The sequence below is a fragment of the Varanus komodoensis genome, unplaced genomic scaffold, assembly GCF_004798865.1.
Source record: "Varanus komodoensis strain SLA01 unplaced genomic scaffold, ASM479886v1 scaffold11, whole genome shotgun sequence".
Lineage (NCBI taxonomy): Eukaryota > Metazoa > Chordata > Lepidosauria > Squamata > Varanidae > Varanus > Varanus komodoensis.
The window spans coordinates 30,950,045-30,965,618 of record NW_025335317.1 but is presented as its reverse complement, the minus strand read 5'-3'; the positions used below and the strand labels follow the sequence as shown (position 1 = coordinate 30,965,618).

Genomic DNA, 15,574 nt, shown 5'->3' with positions numbered 1-15,574 from the left:
AAATCTGCTGCTTCCCAGAAATTTTAAAGTCTGAATTATCAATTATTTGGGGCATGAGAATATGGAAAATTATGTTGTCCTTATGCTATATGCTAAAGAATGCATTTACAGGTTCAATTGATTCTCACACAACTAGGCATAGGGTCACTCCATATATCAATTTTTCAAATCAGGCTGCTAAAGAAATGAATCAATGAGTAGAAATGCCAAGAGGAAAACAAGTTGAACTATCTGCTTTAAGTGTAATACATGCCTAAATCCTGGAAAAAGAAAGCTAACAGGCTGCAGCTATATGAATTTTGCTTGACATCAAAGTTTGGAGTTAGAGCCCTTACTAGAGTCAGAAGGGTTAACAATGGCACTTCCTCACCACTGATGATTTGAACGTCTGTGGAGGAGTCTAACTTTGGCAGTAAAGACTGACCAGCTATTAATCAGCATGAAGAGCAGGATGAACTCTTAAAATTAAGGAACTAATTGGTTGACTTACTAATGTCAAGGAGAATTAGATTACATGAAGATCTGGCTTTGGAGAGAGATGGTGATACCTCAGATCTTGACTCCACTACAGATAAGCCTAGCCCTTATGAGCTGTGTGAACCCAAACTGGGATGTTTTTTATAATTATGTAGACTGTGATATGAAACCAGCTGATACTGTTGGGCTGGATCATAGGCTGCTCCACTCTCCATTGATCTAGGAGAAGTCTATGGGAGTACTGAGTGCCAGTCCAGAAATGATAAACTCAAGTTTAAAATCGGACAGCAGAATTGCTAAACTTGGTACTGGAAACTCATCTGAGATAGGTATCTCACTTCTGTGTAACAGATGACACAGAAGTGGAACCAGAGATGGAGGCACCAATGGGGACAAGGCAGTTGACTCTGATAAGGCCACTTCCTGCTCTGGAAAGGAAGTAGTATAATCTATCTGCTATAAATGAAATATCTCTTATGAACCCAGAAACGACACTGGATGAGACCCACACTCAGAACTCTCAAATATTTACTGTGGAACCTACAGAAGGATAACAAAATTCAGCAAGCTAAGCATTTAGCTTAGTACAGACTCCGGTGAAGTCATAGTAACAGATTGTCAAGTCCCTTTGATACTTCAAATTGGTGTCCCTCATGTTCAAAGGAAGTCTGGGCAATATTTAAAGCCAGATGTGCTACATTCTCAAGTCGATTCCACATTGAGGATGAATAGGACAGACTCTCGAGCTTCCTTGGTTGGATTGGTCTTAGAGTCAACAACTGAGCTGAGTGAGAGAAAAGAGGGTACTCAGGAAAGCACTGCTCCTGTTACCCAAGGACAAGCAGATAGATAGATAGAAAAAAAAAACTTTATTACAGTCAAAGACCAGCTCCATTGAATAAATAGATTTTAAAAAGAAGAAAATACATGGAAGGTTGTCTGTCATAAAACCCCAGTTGGATTAATAAATACTTCGACACAATATACTACCATAGTTCATATCAGTCATCTTAAGTAGATGACATTCCCAGACTTTGTCTTTTGTCCAACTAGGTAGGACCACACTCCCTCAGGATCTGTCTTTGGACACCCATCATGGCTGTGAAGAATTTAGCAACACTGTATATTATCTTTGGATTAGTGTCAGCCAGCAGTATGTAGGTATATTGTTGTTCCATATGGCCTGGAAAGCAATTAATCAATGGGGAAATGAGTGCAGCATGAATGTCCCTATAGAATGTGTACCTCAACAAGATGTGTTCTGTAGTTTCTATCAGTTCCATACCACGGGGCCAATGTGCTCTGACCAGGGGGTCTTTTTATACTGTCCCTCCAAAACTGCCGAGGGGAGTCTGTTGAGGTGGGCATCAGACAGAATGCAAATCATCAGGGCATTATCAATGTCCAACACTGAAACAATTAGGCTGGTGGAAATATATCAGAGGAACAGGAAAAAAATTCTATAAACAGTTATGGATTCAAAAGACAAAAGAGGTCTGGAAGGAGAACTCAGTGAACTGATTCAAGCAGCTAAATCTAAGGACCAAAGACTCAGTCATATTCTGGCAGTTGATAAAGATCTCTCCAACCTGAGGGACAGCATTGTTAGACTCCTATAGTCACCAAAGGGTTTGGGAAAAACACTTTTACAACTTATACAAAGATCTTGATAATGTCCAGGTGGCCTGAAATATTATGCTTGGCCCCTGGTTCTGACCTTAGCAATTTATTATCTAGTTACCCAGATGAAAATAGGCAAGGCTCTGGGCAAGTATTTGATTCCTCAAGAGGTGGTTAAAAACAACTTGGAATGGTGGGTCCCAGTTCTAGCATTGTTTTTTCCTATTTTGACAGATTCCAGAAGATTTGGGCTGTGCCATCATTGCCCCTATATTCAAGAAGGGAAAGCAAGATGATTCCACAAATTAAAGGCCCATCAGTTTATTAAACAGAACTGGTAAGTTATATTTTAGGAACCTATATAGGAAGCTTAATGATTGGCTGGAGCATAGAAACATAGAAACAGAGTCACAAGGGGCCTCCCGGGCCATCTAGTCTGAAACCTGCCTCCAGTCTGCTCCTCTCATAACATGCCTATCCTTGAACACCCTCACCAATGGGCCACAGGCAGTCATAAAGCATAAACCCTAAAAGGGACATAGATGATAATAAAAGAAAAGACATTTTCCCAAGAAGGTAAGTGAAATGCAGAAGGTGGGTCTGAGTTTTAAAACACAGGGTAACTCTTATGTTCCCAAATGAAGAGGGCAGTACTTTGATTTGCAGCATGCCAGCCTTTTGTTGAATCATTTATTTATTAAATAAAACTTATCAAATAAAAACTAGAAGAAGCAGGGAGCACCCCAGGATTACACTAAAAGAACAATGCATTAATTAGGCAGTAGTTTTTCTGCAGATAAATGATCAACTAATATAAATGAATCCTAAACTATAATGATTTTTCCAAACACCCGCTGTCCCCACCCACCACAGCATTTAATGCTTAGTGGATGTTGTCTAAATAATTGCCCTGATTTTACAGGCACAGTTTTCTCACCCTAGTGTTCTCCAGTTATTTTGGAGTACAATTTTGGAACCAAATTTGGAACAATCAAACACAGGAAACAAGGTAAACTGAACTTCAAAGTGATGTCTGGAGAATCTCAGTAACATCAAAAATAGCTTATTGCCCACCCCTGCTGTTGATCCTTAACGACAGAGTTAGAACTAAGTCCCTGAGCTGAACACTGTCCCAGGGCCATGTTGAAGGCCCCCTAATTCAACCTTGGGCATCTCCAAAAATGGCTGGGGAAAGTCCTGACTGAAGCCCTAGGGAATTACTATCAGTCAGTATAGATCAGGGATGTTGAGCAGGGATCAGGGATGTGTCCTTTCAGATAATCACCCACCAGTCTGAGTCAGCATAGACATTTCCAGTCCAACATCTTCTGGAGGTCCCATGCTCCTCATCTCTGGTTTACACAAAACTGAGTTTGAAGGATCATTAGTCTGGTTAGACTTTAACAACACCCTAAAATCAGTAAATTAGATTTTGGTGCTGCCCAAAATTGCAAAAAATCAGGATGGTCATCCAAGCACCTGTTAGTACTCACATAGATTGTCTAGGTGATATTGAAGTTTTCCAGGCCATTTGAATAGCCTGAAAAAAGCTGAAAAAAGAAGTTTGGTCTTGGTGGGACTATACAGAAAAACTGAAAAAGGGAAAGAAGTGTGTTGAAAGATATTTTCTTCTCCTCTGAAGGAAGGAATTACTGCTACTTCTTATATATATTCTGACAGTTTAAAATATATCCGAGCACAGAAGCTAGCATTCTTCCTTAGAGCCAAGAATGTCTTTAAGAAGACTCTGGTGTCTGAAGACTGACAAACAATGTCATATTTGAATGGAAGGACCTATATTTCCACCAATTATTCCATCATTCCAACAAGATGGGTCTTTGAGATTTGTTTCCTGAAGCTTGATTAAATAATCATTTATTGCAGGTCGGCTCCCCTGAGCAGCACAGTCAATAAGACATTTGGATAAAACAAGCTACACAAAAACATTCCTAATATGAACAAATGAAATATGACTGTATGAAAGGTTAAACTATCAATGCATGTTTCAGCTAACAGTTCTAATACAATTTTGACAGATGTATATTCAATTAAAATCTATGAAGCATGCTTCCATTTAAGCATGTTGAGGATTAGTTTATAAAACTTGTTAACATCCAGATAAATAGAATTCTTGGCTCTCTGATAGCTCTTATTTCCATATTGCTTCAAAGGCAGTTAGAAAACATTTTTTTTTACTGTCATTTAGCATTTTACTTGGTAATTTTATGATCATCATTTCACATATCATTCAAATTTAAATATACAAAAATAATCACAGCATTAGTTACTTGCTGAAGTTTCCAGTTTGCGTTTATGAGGTGGGTCTTCAATGATTTTGTTAATATCACCACGATTCTTTAGATCCACAGGTTTGTCCCATACTGACAACTGCATTGTAGGGTTGAAGAAGAAGACTCGGTCATCTCCAGTCCAGACTATACACCTATTTTAATTAATAAACTTGGATTAGAGAATCTCACATATAGTAGGGCTGAACAAACAAACACCAAACAACCCACTACTGCTATTGCTAACTGACTATTCTCCAACATACTAGAAAATTTCTTTCATAGTTTTCTGGTCCACATCTACATCTTCTGGGAGTGCTAATTTGTCCAAAGAAGTACCAGCAAGATGGGATCATTAACTTCTATTCCTTTGAAATTTGTCCATTCCGAATCACTCTGCCCAGATAACTGTTAACCTAAGGAAAAGAGATTCCCCCACACTTCACAGGACAAAGAACATGAGATGAACAGGAACAGGAAAATGATGCAGGCCAGGAAAAGCCTTAAACACTTCCCTTTGTACTAAGAAAAAAATGGCACTCTCCTGAGCAGAGCTGTCTGGAGGCCCCTTCTGACTTGCTCTGTTTCTATGTTTCTGTATCATTTCATTTTTAAAATCAGATTTTCACTGCAATGTATAGCTTAACCCTTGAGTTCCATATACCTAATAATGTCTTTTATTCCAAGCAATAATAGGCAATGACTTTGCAAGGGCAGACTCTTCAACAGACCCGCTGAGATTAATTTATTTTGCCCCAAACTTACTGTTTCATGATCCCTGTAAGAAAATGCCATTCACAATTATGATGCATTGACTATAATGACTGGATTAATAAATACTGAGAGCAGATGTTAACACAAGAGGTTAAAGAATGGGAAAACACCAACAGAATAAAACACCTATAAAAAGTAATGAAAAATGACCTTGGTTCATTGGAAACTGATGCATGCAGTAAAACATATGAGTTCTTAATGGTTCTGTGTGCACCAGATATCTAATTACCCCACACCCAAGAAGCTCCACACACTGACTTGTAGCTATATTTGAGCAAGATGAATAAAATTGCTGTAAAGCAAGATGGTCTCAATCATTATATGGAAATATTAATTTCATTAAATCTACAAATTAGAATTGCTTGCCATACTAGTATAGACATATCAATGCTAACACTGCATTAACTTCATTTTTACACTGCATTAACTTCATTTCTTTTGAAGACATTCAACTATAATTTTCATAACAAATCACTTTATATTGATAGCCATCCCAACAGTCTTTTTATTTTCACAAAATTATTTTCTCCAGGGAACTTTATAAAACAATGGCTGAAAATCTCAGACTCTCACTGCTGTATTGCTTGTCTGTAATACAAGATGATAGTAGGGGTTTTCATGATACATTTCGCACTCATGAATCTATGAAGACTTTCAAGTACAGTGTTTGTGCTATCCCATACTCCCAACAGCTGTGCATTCATATTAATTGCTAAAGATTCTCAGGTTCCTGTGAATGCATGTGCATAAGAACTTTAATATGTGAATGAGACCCATTTGTATGTGTTTATTTGAGCTATGAGGCTGCTGTGTACACTGGCAGTTAGAGCCAGATGTAGTGAGGTGCATGACAGTTGGGGAAAGACCAGGAAGGAGGCTCCAACTGACTTTTCATGACCCTGATCTTGATAGTGCCACCTACCCTTTGGAATTCTCTTCTAAATGAGGTTTGAGAGAAAAAAAAATTATATGCTTCTTGGAGACGTAGTTATTTAGTCAGCTTTCCCTAAGTTATATTGGAATATAAAACTGCTATGTTTCATTGCCCTTGGTACATTTACTTGTAAATGAATAAATATTTTACATTTTAGATATTTTTCGCTGTTTTTACATGTTTTCATATTATAAAGTACTTATGGCCATACTCCAGTCTGTAACGTCTGACCTTGGAGGATTATGGGCTTTCTGTGCCTCTGCAGTTCTCTCTACCTGCAAAATGTTTTGATTGTTGATTAGGGCCATCTACATGTCCTGCCTTAGAGAAGAAGGAAAGGAGGCTAAGGTACCACCAGGATAGTTTGCATCATGGATATACCTGTATCATCCTCTCTCTGTCCCCCAGAATATTTACTGAACTCCATCTCTGAGGTCACCAGTGAAACCCCATTCCCCCCCCCATTTGTTTCTCTTTGTTATTTCACCTTAATTTTCCACACACATTTGTTTTCTTCCTTGTAACACAGTCCCATTTACTAGTAGGACTGTGTCGCTAACCTTTACTGAAGACAATTGAAAGCACCAGTTGCCACAACAGCACCCCGCCCTCCACAAAGGCAGATTCCTTACGGTTGCACAAACAATAGACCAAGGAGATTCCACAGTGGTGGTGGCCTGCAATGACTCCAACAGCTGCATATTAGTAGCCCTTTTAGAAAAGATGAGAGCACTGGAGCAGCGAGTAGCCACCCTCCATATACTAAAGGAAAACAAATGTTAGACAGAGTGGAGGAGCTGCAACAGAAGTGTAGTCCAGAAGGAAGGAAGAAGAGCATCAGCAAGCTGAAGCAGCAGATTAAGTTGGCCACTACATGGAAAAGTTCATCAGGAGAGCTTTTAAATAAAACACATAGGGGAGGGAGATGTGCAGCATGGCATACTATCACCAGACAAAGACTTAGAAAAAAAAATCTCAAGCAGGGCCCAACACCAGTCTCCCTGGAAGGAAGAAAACCAGGGCATAGCCAGAATGAACTTCAGTGTCTCTAAACCAATGCCTAGAGTATGAGAAACAAGCAACACGAACTTGAGCTCATAAGATCAGCAGCAGAGGCCCTCCCCTGGGAACCCTCTTTGAAAGCAGTCAGGAGACAGAGTACTTGGAGGAGGACCTTCCCTGTGGTGGCACCCAGACTATGGAATGTGCTCCCTAGAGAAATCCGCCTGGTGCCATCATTATATGTTTTTTGGCGTCAGGTCAAGACCTTTTTATTTGGCCAATACTTTAACATAAAGTAATTTTACTTGTGTAAGACTTATTTAATTTATTTTAAATAATGCTCAGTGTGGAATAGTTAACTTATTTTATTGAAGACTGAAATAATGTTGTAAGCCATCCAGAGAAGGCCTTCAAAATTTTAAATAAAAAATAAATAAATAAAATAGTACATGAGGGCAATTATCGAAATTTGGTGGGATGACTCACATGATTGGAACTCTACAATTGATGGATACAACCTGCTCAAGAAAAATAGAAAGGACAAAAAGGGAGGTGGATTTCCACTATATGATAGAGGCACATATCTCTGCACAGAAATACAAGAACAGGAACTTAGTAGTCCCATTGAAAGCCTCTGGCTCAATTTAAAGGGAACAAAACATAAGAAAAACATAGTTATTGGTGCCTATTAGCAACCACCCAGTCAAAAAGAAGACAAGGATGCAACCTTTGAAAAGCAACTTGCTGGTATTTCCAGGAAAAATGATGTGGTCATCATTGACGACTTCAATTTCTCTGATATATTCTGAGAGACAAATTCTGCCAAGCATAGCCATTTCAACAAATTCCTGACATGCATTGCTGACAACTTTCTTCCGCAGAAAGTAAAGTACAAAAGGATCATATATCCTTAGTTTAATATTAACTAACATGGATGGCCGTGCCGGAAAGTGACCATGTGATACTCGAATTCTCCATTGTAAAGGAGACAAAGGGTAACTGGAGCCAAACAAGCATCTGGGACTTCAACAAAACCAACGTTAATGAACTCAGAACACCGATAAATGAAGTGTCATGGCAACAGACCCTTAAGGGAAAAGGAATCCAAGAGAGGTGGGAAAGCCTGAAAAAGAAACTTCTCCAAGCACAACCACAAACAATTCCATCAAGAAAAAGGTGTAGAAAACAGCAGAGGAAGTCCATGTGGCTCCAGAAAAAGTTAAGTGATCATTATTACTTATCTGGATGAGGAAGTACATTGAAGGATTATCAGATTTGCAGATGATACAAAACTGGGTGAAATAGCAACACCCTAGAAGACAGAATGAAGATCCAGGGCAATCTTGATAAGCTTGAACACTGGGCTGAAACCAACAGAATGAGATTCAATAAGCACAAGTGCCAAGTCCCCCACCTAAAGAAAAGAAACCAAAGGCATCGATACAAGATGGGGAATATGTGGCTTAACAGAACTGACAAAGAAAAAGAACTTGGAATAATTGTGGACAATCGTCTAAACATGAGCCAACAATGCAATGCAGCCACCAAAAGGGAAAATTGAACATTGGGGTGCACAGAAGTATTACTTCCAAATCATGAGAAGTAGTAGTTCCTCTATAATCCTCACTAGTCAGACCTCACCTGGAATACTGTGTCCAGTTGTGGGCACCAAGATTAAGAAAGATGCAGGTAAATTAGAAGGGTTCTGGAGGAAGGAAATAAAAATGATCTTGGGTTTGGAAACACTGCCCTATAAGGAAAGACTGGGAGAACTGGGCATGTTCAGTCTAGAGAAGAGAAGACTGAGAAGGCACATGATATCCCTCTATAAGTACCTCAAAGGCTATCACAAAGAGGAAGGTCAAGATCTCTTCTTGCTGATGCCAGAGTATAAGACATGAGATAATCAAGTCAAGCTGCAACAACCCAGATCCAGACTGGATTTCAGGAAAAGCTTCCTTGCTGTCAGAGCAATGGGTCAGTCAAACCAGCTGCCTAGAGAGGTGATGGGCTCTCTTACACTAGAGACATCCAAAAAGAACCTGGACAGCCATCTGAGTGTGATGTTGTAAATTGTCCTGCAACAGCAGCAGGTTGGACCCAATGGCCTTCATAGCCCCTTCCAACTCTACTATTATGTGATTCTATGATCTTATATGATTCTATGATCTTGTACCTGGAATTGTTTGATCGATTTAAGCAGGACTTTTCTAGGTCTGAAGAAAGTATCATGCCGTTAAAATGTGCTGTGTTATATAAATTCTTAAAATATGGGCTGAAATGCCAGACTAACTAATTTCATTTTTTGACTGCAACCTCCCAAATGCTGTTGGACTGTGGGAATGCTCCGGATATTATCTATTTAGAATTCAGCAAAGCTTTCATCAAAATGCCCTATTATATTCTGAATACCAAACTAGCAAAAAAAAAAAAAAAAAAACAAGCTACATAATGCAACCCTTAGATGGATCCACAATTGGCTGCAAAATCAGAATCAACACGTGCTCATCAATGGCACATTTTCAGATTTGGGAGAGATGACAAGTGGGGTGCTACAGTGTTCTGTCCTGGGATGGTACTCTTCAACATATGTATTAATGATTTAGATGAGGAAAGTTAATTAAATTTGCAGATGACATAAAGTTGGATGCAATAATAAATATCCTGGAAAACAGAGATAAGATACCTGGTGATCTCAATAGGTTGGAACACTTGGCAGAGAATAACATAATGAAAATCAGTAGGGACAAATGCCAAGTTCTCCACTTAGGAACAAGAAACCAAAATGCATCCTTACAAAATGGGAATACTAGGCTCAACAATACTAAAACTAAGGAGGATCTTGGGGCTCTTATAGGTCACAAGCTAAATATGAGTCAATAGTGTGATGCTGCTTCAGAAAGGGCACAAACTATTTTGGGCTGCATTAACAGAAGTATCACTTCCAAAACACGAAGTACTAGTTCCTTTATATGCCATACTAGTCATGCCTCACCTGGAGTACCTCATCCAGTTCTGGGCACCTGAATTCAAGAAAGATGCAGAAAAGCTAGAAAGTGTAGAGGAGGGCAACAATCTGGACCCATTTCAGTCCAGCTTCAGACCCGGGTATGGTACTGAATCTGCCTTGGTCACCCTGTATGATGACCTGTGCAGGAAGAGAGACAGGGGGAATGCATCCCTGTTGGTTCTCCTGGACCTTTCAGCAGCTTTCGAAACCATCGACCATGGTATCCTCCTGGATAGGCTGGTGGGATTGGGAGTAGGGGACAATGCTTGGCAGTGGTTCAGCTCCTATCTCGATGGCCGATTCCAGAAGGTGGTGTTGAGGGACTTTGGCTCTGCGCCATGGCAGTTATGCCATGGAGTACCACAAGGTACCATTTTGTCCCCCTTGCTATTTAATATCTACATGAAAGCACTGGGAGAGGTCATCAGGAGGTTTGGGCTGCAGAGTCATCAGTATGCTGATGACACCCAGCTCTACCTTTTTTTTTCAACCAATCCAGGTGAGGCAGTGGCTGTACTGAACCGGTGCCTGGCCGAGGTAATGGGCTGGATGAGGGCCAATAAACTGAGGCTCAATCCAGACAAGACGGAAGTCCTGTTGGTGGGTGGATCGAGCTTCCGTGTACGTGACTTGGGCCTTGCCCTGGACGGGGTTGCACTCCCTCTAAAGGACAGGGTCCGCAGCTTGGGAGTGCTCCTCAACCCAGAGCTATCCTTGGAAGCTCAAGTGACTGTGGTGGCGAGGAGCGCTTTCCTTCAGCTTTGGCTAATCCATCAGCTGCGTCCCTACCTGGAGGACGACTACCTGGCGACTGTGACACATGCATTGGTAACTTCCCAATTAGATTTCTGTAACGCGCTCTACTTCAGATGGTGCAAAATAGAGCTGCCAGGTTGCTGATGGGGACTGGGCATTATTCTCATATAACCCCACTCCTCTATCAGCTTCACTGGCTCCCCATCAAAGTCTGGGCTCAATTCAAGGTGCTGGTTATCACCTATAAAGCCCTTAACTGCTTGGGACCTGGATAACTAAAGGAATGCCTTCTTCTATATTTGCCCTCCCGCCCCTGAGATCGGCAGCAGAGGCCCTCCTCTGGGAACCCTCTGTGAAAGACATTAGGAGGCTAAGTACCCGGAGAAGGGCTTTATCTGTGGTGGTGCCCCACCTATGGAATGCGCTCCCCAGAGAGGTCCGCCTGGTGCCATCGTTATTTGTTTTTCGGCACCAGGCTAAGACATTTTTATTTAAGCAATATTTTAACAATTTTTAATATCATCTATATGTTTTTTAAATTGCAGCCACGGTGAATCTGGATTTTATGTGCACTAATTGTATCGTGTTTATTTATTGTATGTAAACCGTCCTGAGGCTCATGCAAATGAGATGGCATACAAAAATTCTAAATAAATAAATAAACAAACAAGGATTATTCGCAGATTGGAGGCAAAGTCCAACGAGGAAGTAGGCATGTTCATGCTCAAGAAGAGAAGACTTGAGGGTGAATCAAGTACCTTAAAGGCTGTCACAAAGAGGAATGACAAGATCTCTTCTCATTCATTCCAGAGTGCAGGACATGAAATAATGGACGTAAGTTAAAAGAAATCAGGTTTAGACTATCCATCAGGAAGAATTTCCTCATTGTCACCAGTACTGCAATGAAACCTACTCCCTGGGGGAGCTGAGGATGTCTCCTCACTGGAGACATTAAAAAAGTGTCTGGACTGTCATCTGAATGGGATGGTGTAACTTAGTGTCCTGCAATAGCAGGGAGTTGGACCCAATGCCATTCTGTTGACTTCCAACTCTATTATTCCATGATTCTAAGTGAAACTGAAATTCATTTACAACTTCAAAATCCCACTTTTGTTGTTCTAAAATGCTATTTAGATAATAAAATTAATTTAGGGATGAAAAATTGCAAAGAAATCCTATTTGGTCAACTGTATTTAATATATTGATTTTATGGTCAGGATTTTATTATTGCATGCAAACCAGTCTGGCATCTATTTGTCTAATGGTGTACAAGAATACAAGTATACTTAATAAACATACAAAATAAAACCAAATGTCATAGGTAAATGTGCCTTACAAGGGAAAAATGTTTCTGAATAGTTAAGGATAAAGATGGGAAAGCAACATGCCACTGTCATTGGATTGACTTTGAAATTAGCTGATCCTTTCCCCAAAGATCAGGAAATTGTTTGATGCAATCCTAAACCAAGGTGAATTTGATGCTGCCTCCCTCAATATGACAGTCATGAATCACCATGCCCTCCTCCCCCAGATCCCTGGTTGTCAAATGATTGCTTCATTCATTTATCAATTTGAATTCAAGTCAGGACAGAGCTCTGCTGACAAGCAAAGTATTTCAATAGTTGCTAAAAACAGCTGGAAAGTCCTGCAGAATACCGTGAGGGCAAAAGGACTTAGGGGCTTCCCTATCAACAGTTTCTGTGGGTAATTTTTTTAAACTACACTATTTAATTTAATGTGTGTTTTTCCAAAAGATTAACTAGAGAGATTTAAAGATGCTGTATCTGCTAAATTCCCTGGTGGGCAAGGAAAGCCCAACTCTTCCAAACACTTGTCTTGCCACCCAGCAGTGATTTTGCTGAGCAACCCATAGTGGTGTGGGATAGCGTAAGATGTCCCTGTATCCAGCATCTAGCTCTGTACCAAAGTAACAGTTCTAGCATGGGTAGGCAGTCAGATACTGTGGATTCTTGCAAGCCTTCTCATTCTTCTGGCAACTGAACCTAGAAGGAAATCTGTCAGCTGCAGTTGTGGATTTGAAGGCTTGAAGGGCCCAGGATCTCTTGATGCAAATGCAAATGCATCCAGAACCAAAATAAACTGCAATGAAATATGCCTTTTTGCAGACACTGGTATTTGGATGCAGGTGGCTGGTTAAGATGATTTTCATGCAGCTTGGATTTTAATCTGAGCCAGAGAAGAATCTGGAGGTTTGAGGTGTTTGTTTCTTTCCAAACTTTGCTTCTTGTGAAGCTCAGGATTCTGTTCTTGTATCTGGTGTGCTTTGCTGTAATCCTTAGTTATGGATTGACTTTTTAAAAAAACACTCAAATATGTTGACTTCTTGGGCAGGATCTTGCCCTTGAGGCTAAACACACAAGATGGTAAATAATGGGAAATGCCTTGTCACAATTATTCATATAAGCAAGAAAGACAACAATTTGAATGGAAGACTATGCTACAGAAAAGAGCAAACAGATGGGGCATGTGGATGGGGAAGTATTAGGAGCAGTAGCTCAGCTCTTGCACATTAGCAAACTGATGGGCCTATGGACATTAGGTTGAAATTTTTTATTTAAATAAAAACATACTACAAAGGTACAAAAAGGCCCAAAAATTGCAACATTACAAAAATAGAAAGTACCCCATCCGTTATTTACATCCGTTCAAAATGCCAAATGTACACAGATTTACAAGATTCCCAGGCTTTACGCAACAAATGTACAAAAAGAACTTTGTATAGACTTTTCCTGATAGCTTCATGCCATGTGTCTGAGCAGCATGTATGAGTGATTTACGGACATTACGTTATCGGGGCATGCGCCCCACTCAACCACATTAGGCAGGATCTAAAACTGATATGTAAAAATTCTAAACACAAAATTGTATGTCACAGTAAATGTGGCAAAACTATTTAGTTTTATATACCAGTGTCACAAAATACCCATACCACTTTTCTTGAGACTCAATATTTTGCAGAAATAATTGTAATGCACTCCATGCATTCCTAATCATATTTGTTCTCCCATTACCATTTGTGACCATCTCCACGTCCCCCCCACCCCCGCAACCCCAGTATACCAGGAAGGAAAGGAAAGCGGGGGGCGGGGGGGGGAGAAAAAAAGTTTGCTTTTATAACAAAGGAACACTTTTTTTTATGAAGGCACACTCCACTAAGTATCATTCACTCACAAGGTTCTTGCATTATGGTGTAACCAATTTAATATATACACTGTTGTATAACAAACATTCATTTAGAATCAATGTATGTCTCAATAAATGTCTCAACATTTTATATTCAGTTGTTAGATGGAGATTAATTTAAACTGTTATATTTATATTGTTTCTTTAACAATCCTTAAGGGCAGTGAGGTTGGCAAAGGAAGAATATCTTCTTTTATTTGCCATCCAAAACCTATCACATGCTTGCCCTAAGGGCACTGTAGACCTTTTCAAAGCTCACTAAAACATATGTACTTACTGTGTACTTCTAGAAGTAAATACCTTACAGCCACCAGGATTCACACTCTACTGTTATAGCAATTGATTCAGGGGAAGTACCCAGAGCACAGCCTGGCTCAGTTTTCTTAGATGAGTTTCAGTTGGTGCCAACTCTGTCTGATTTCAGCATTTGATGATGCAACATGTCAGCCGTTTCAACAGGCCTAGTTAAACATTTTTAGTTTAACCAATCTAGTTTCCTACTGATTTTTTAAAATAGTTTACATTGTTTTAAAAAGTTTAATGTAGCAGAATTTCATTTAATATATACATCATACTGTATTATCATTGTATCTGTGTCAAGTCAAGTGATTGGGGCTGTGCTCTCACAATGCCAGGGGCCACAACAACTCCTCCACCCGTGTGGGCACTATTCCTGGCAAGTGACACCAGCCGAACACTATTATGATATATGGGGTAGGGAGCTGTTGGACATCAAAGTGGCTTTTGAGGAGTGCTGACACCTCCTAGAAGGTGCAGCCCATCCAGTCCAGGTCCTTCTGACCATTGGAACCTGGAATATTTTCAGTCTATGAAATGCTGGAAGCCACATCAGGTATGCTGGGCACTCTTCTTTTTCTGGTTCAACTTCCAGCTGACTTATAGGTCTGGTGCCAAAAAATGGGAAAACAGATGCCCTGGCACATAAGAACTGTACGAAAATGCCACCCCCAACCTCCCTGTTGTCCTCGAACAACTTTCTTCATTTATTTATTAATTAAAATATTTCTATGCCGCCTCTTGCCAAAGCCTCGGGGCGGCTCACAACATTGAATAAAATACACAATAAATTAAAACAATAACAATTAAAATATATCCTCTGGGGGCACCAGGGCCAGTCTACGGACCTCTATGCACAAACCAAGAGCTACCAGACAACTCTGAACACTCAGGTTCAGAATGGGTGTCTATACATCAGGGCATGTCTCTATGTCCTGGAAGGAGCCCTCCGTCTGCAGGTCCTGCAACAGTACCATGATGCCCCCACTGCAGGACAGTGGGGAATTGCCAAGTCCCTACATCTGGTTGGCTGTGCCTTTTGGTGGCCAACTTGACAGTCAGACATTTGTAAGTATATCCAGTTCTGTGAGGTTTGCGCCTGAGCCAAAAGTCCATGCCAACGTCAGCAAGGTCCACTTCAACCCCTCCCTGTCTGCACACCCTTGGTCAACCATCCCCCTGGTCTTCATTGCTGATCTTCCCAAGGCCACA

General features: G+C 40.3%; 1 protein-coding gene across 1 annotated transcript in view; it reads right to left on the bottom strand.

Moving 5' to 3' along the window:
• Window positions 1-15,574, bottom strand: part of TCERG1L (transcription elongation regulator 1 like) — a 200,112-nt gene that overhangs the window by 26,317 nt on the left and 158,221 nt on the right. The window contains exon 8 of the mRNA XM_044420743.1: window positions 4,386-4,540. Within this exon, the coding sequence (XP_044276678.1) occupies window positions 4,386-4,540 (155 nt within the window). The remainder of the gene's footprint in view (window positions 1-4,385; window positions 4,541-15,574) is intronic.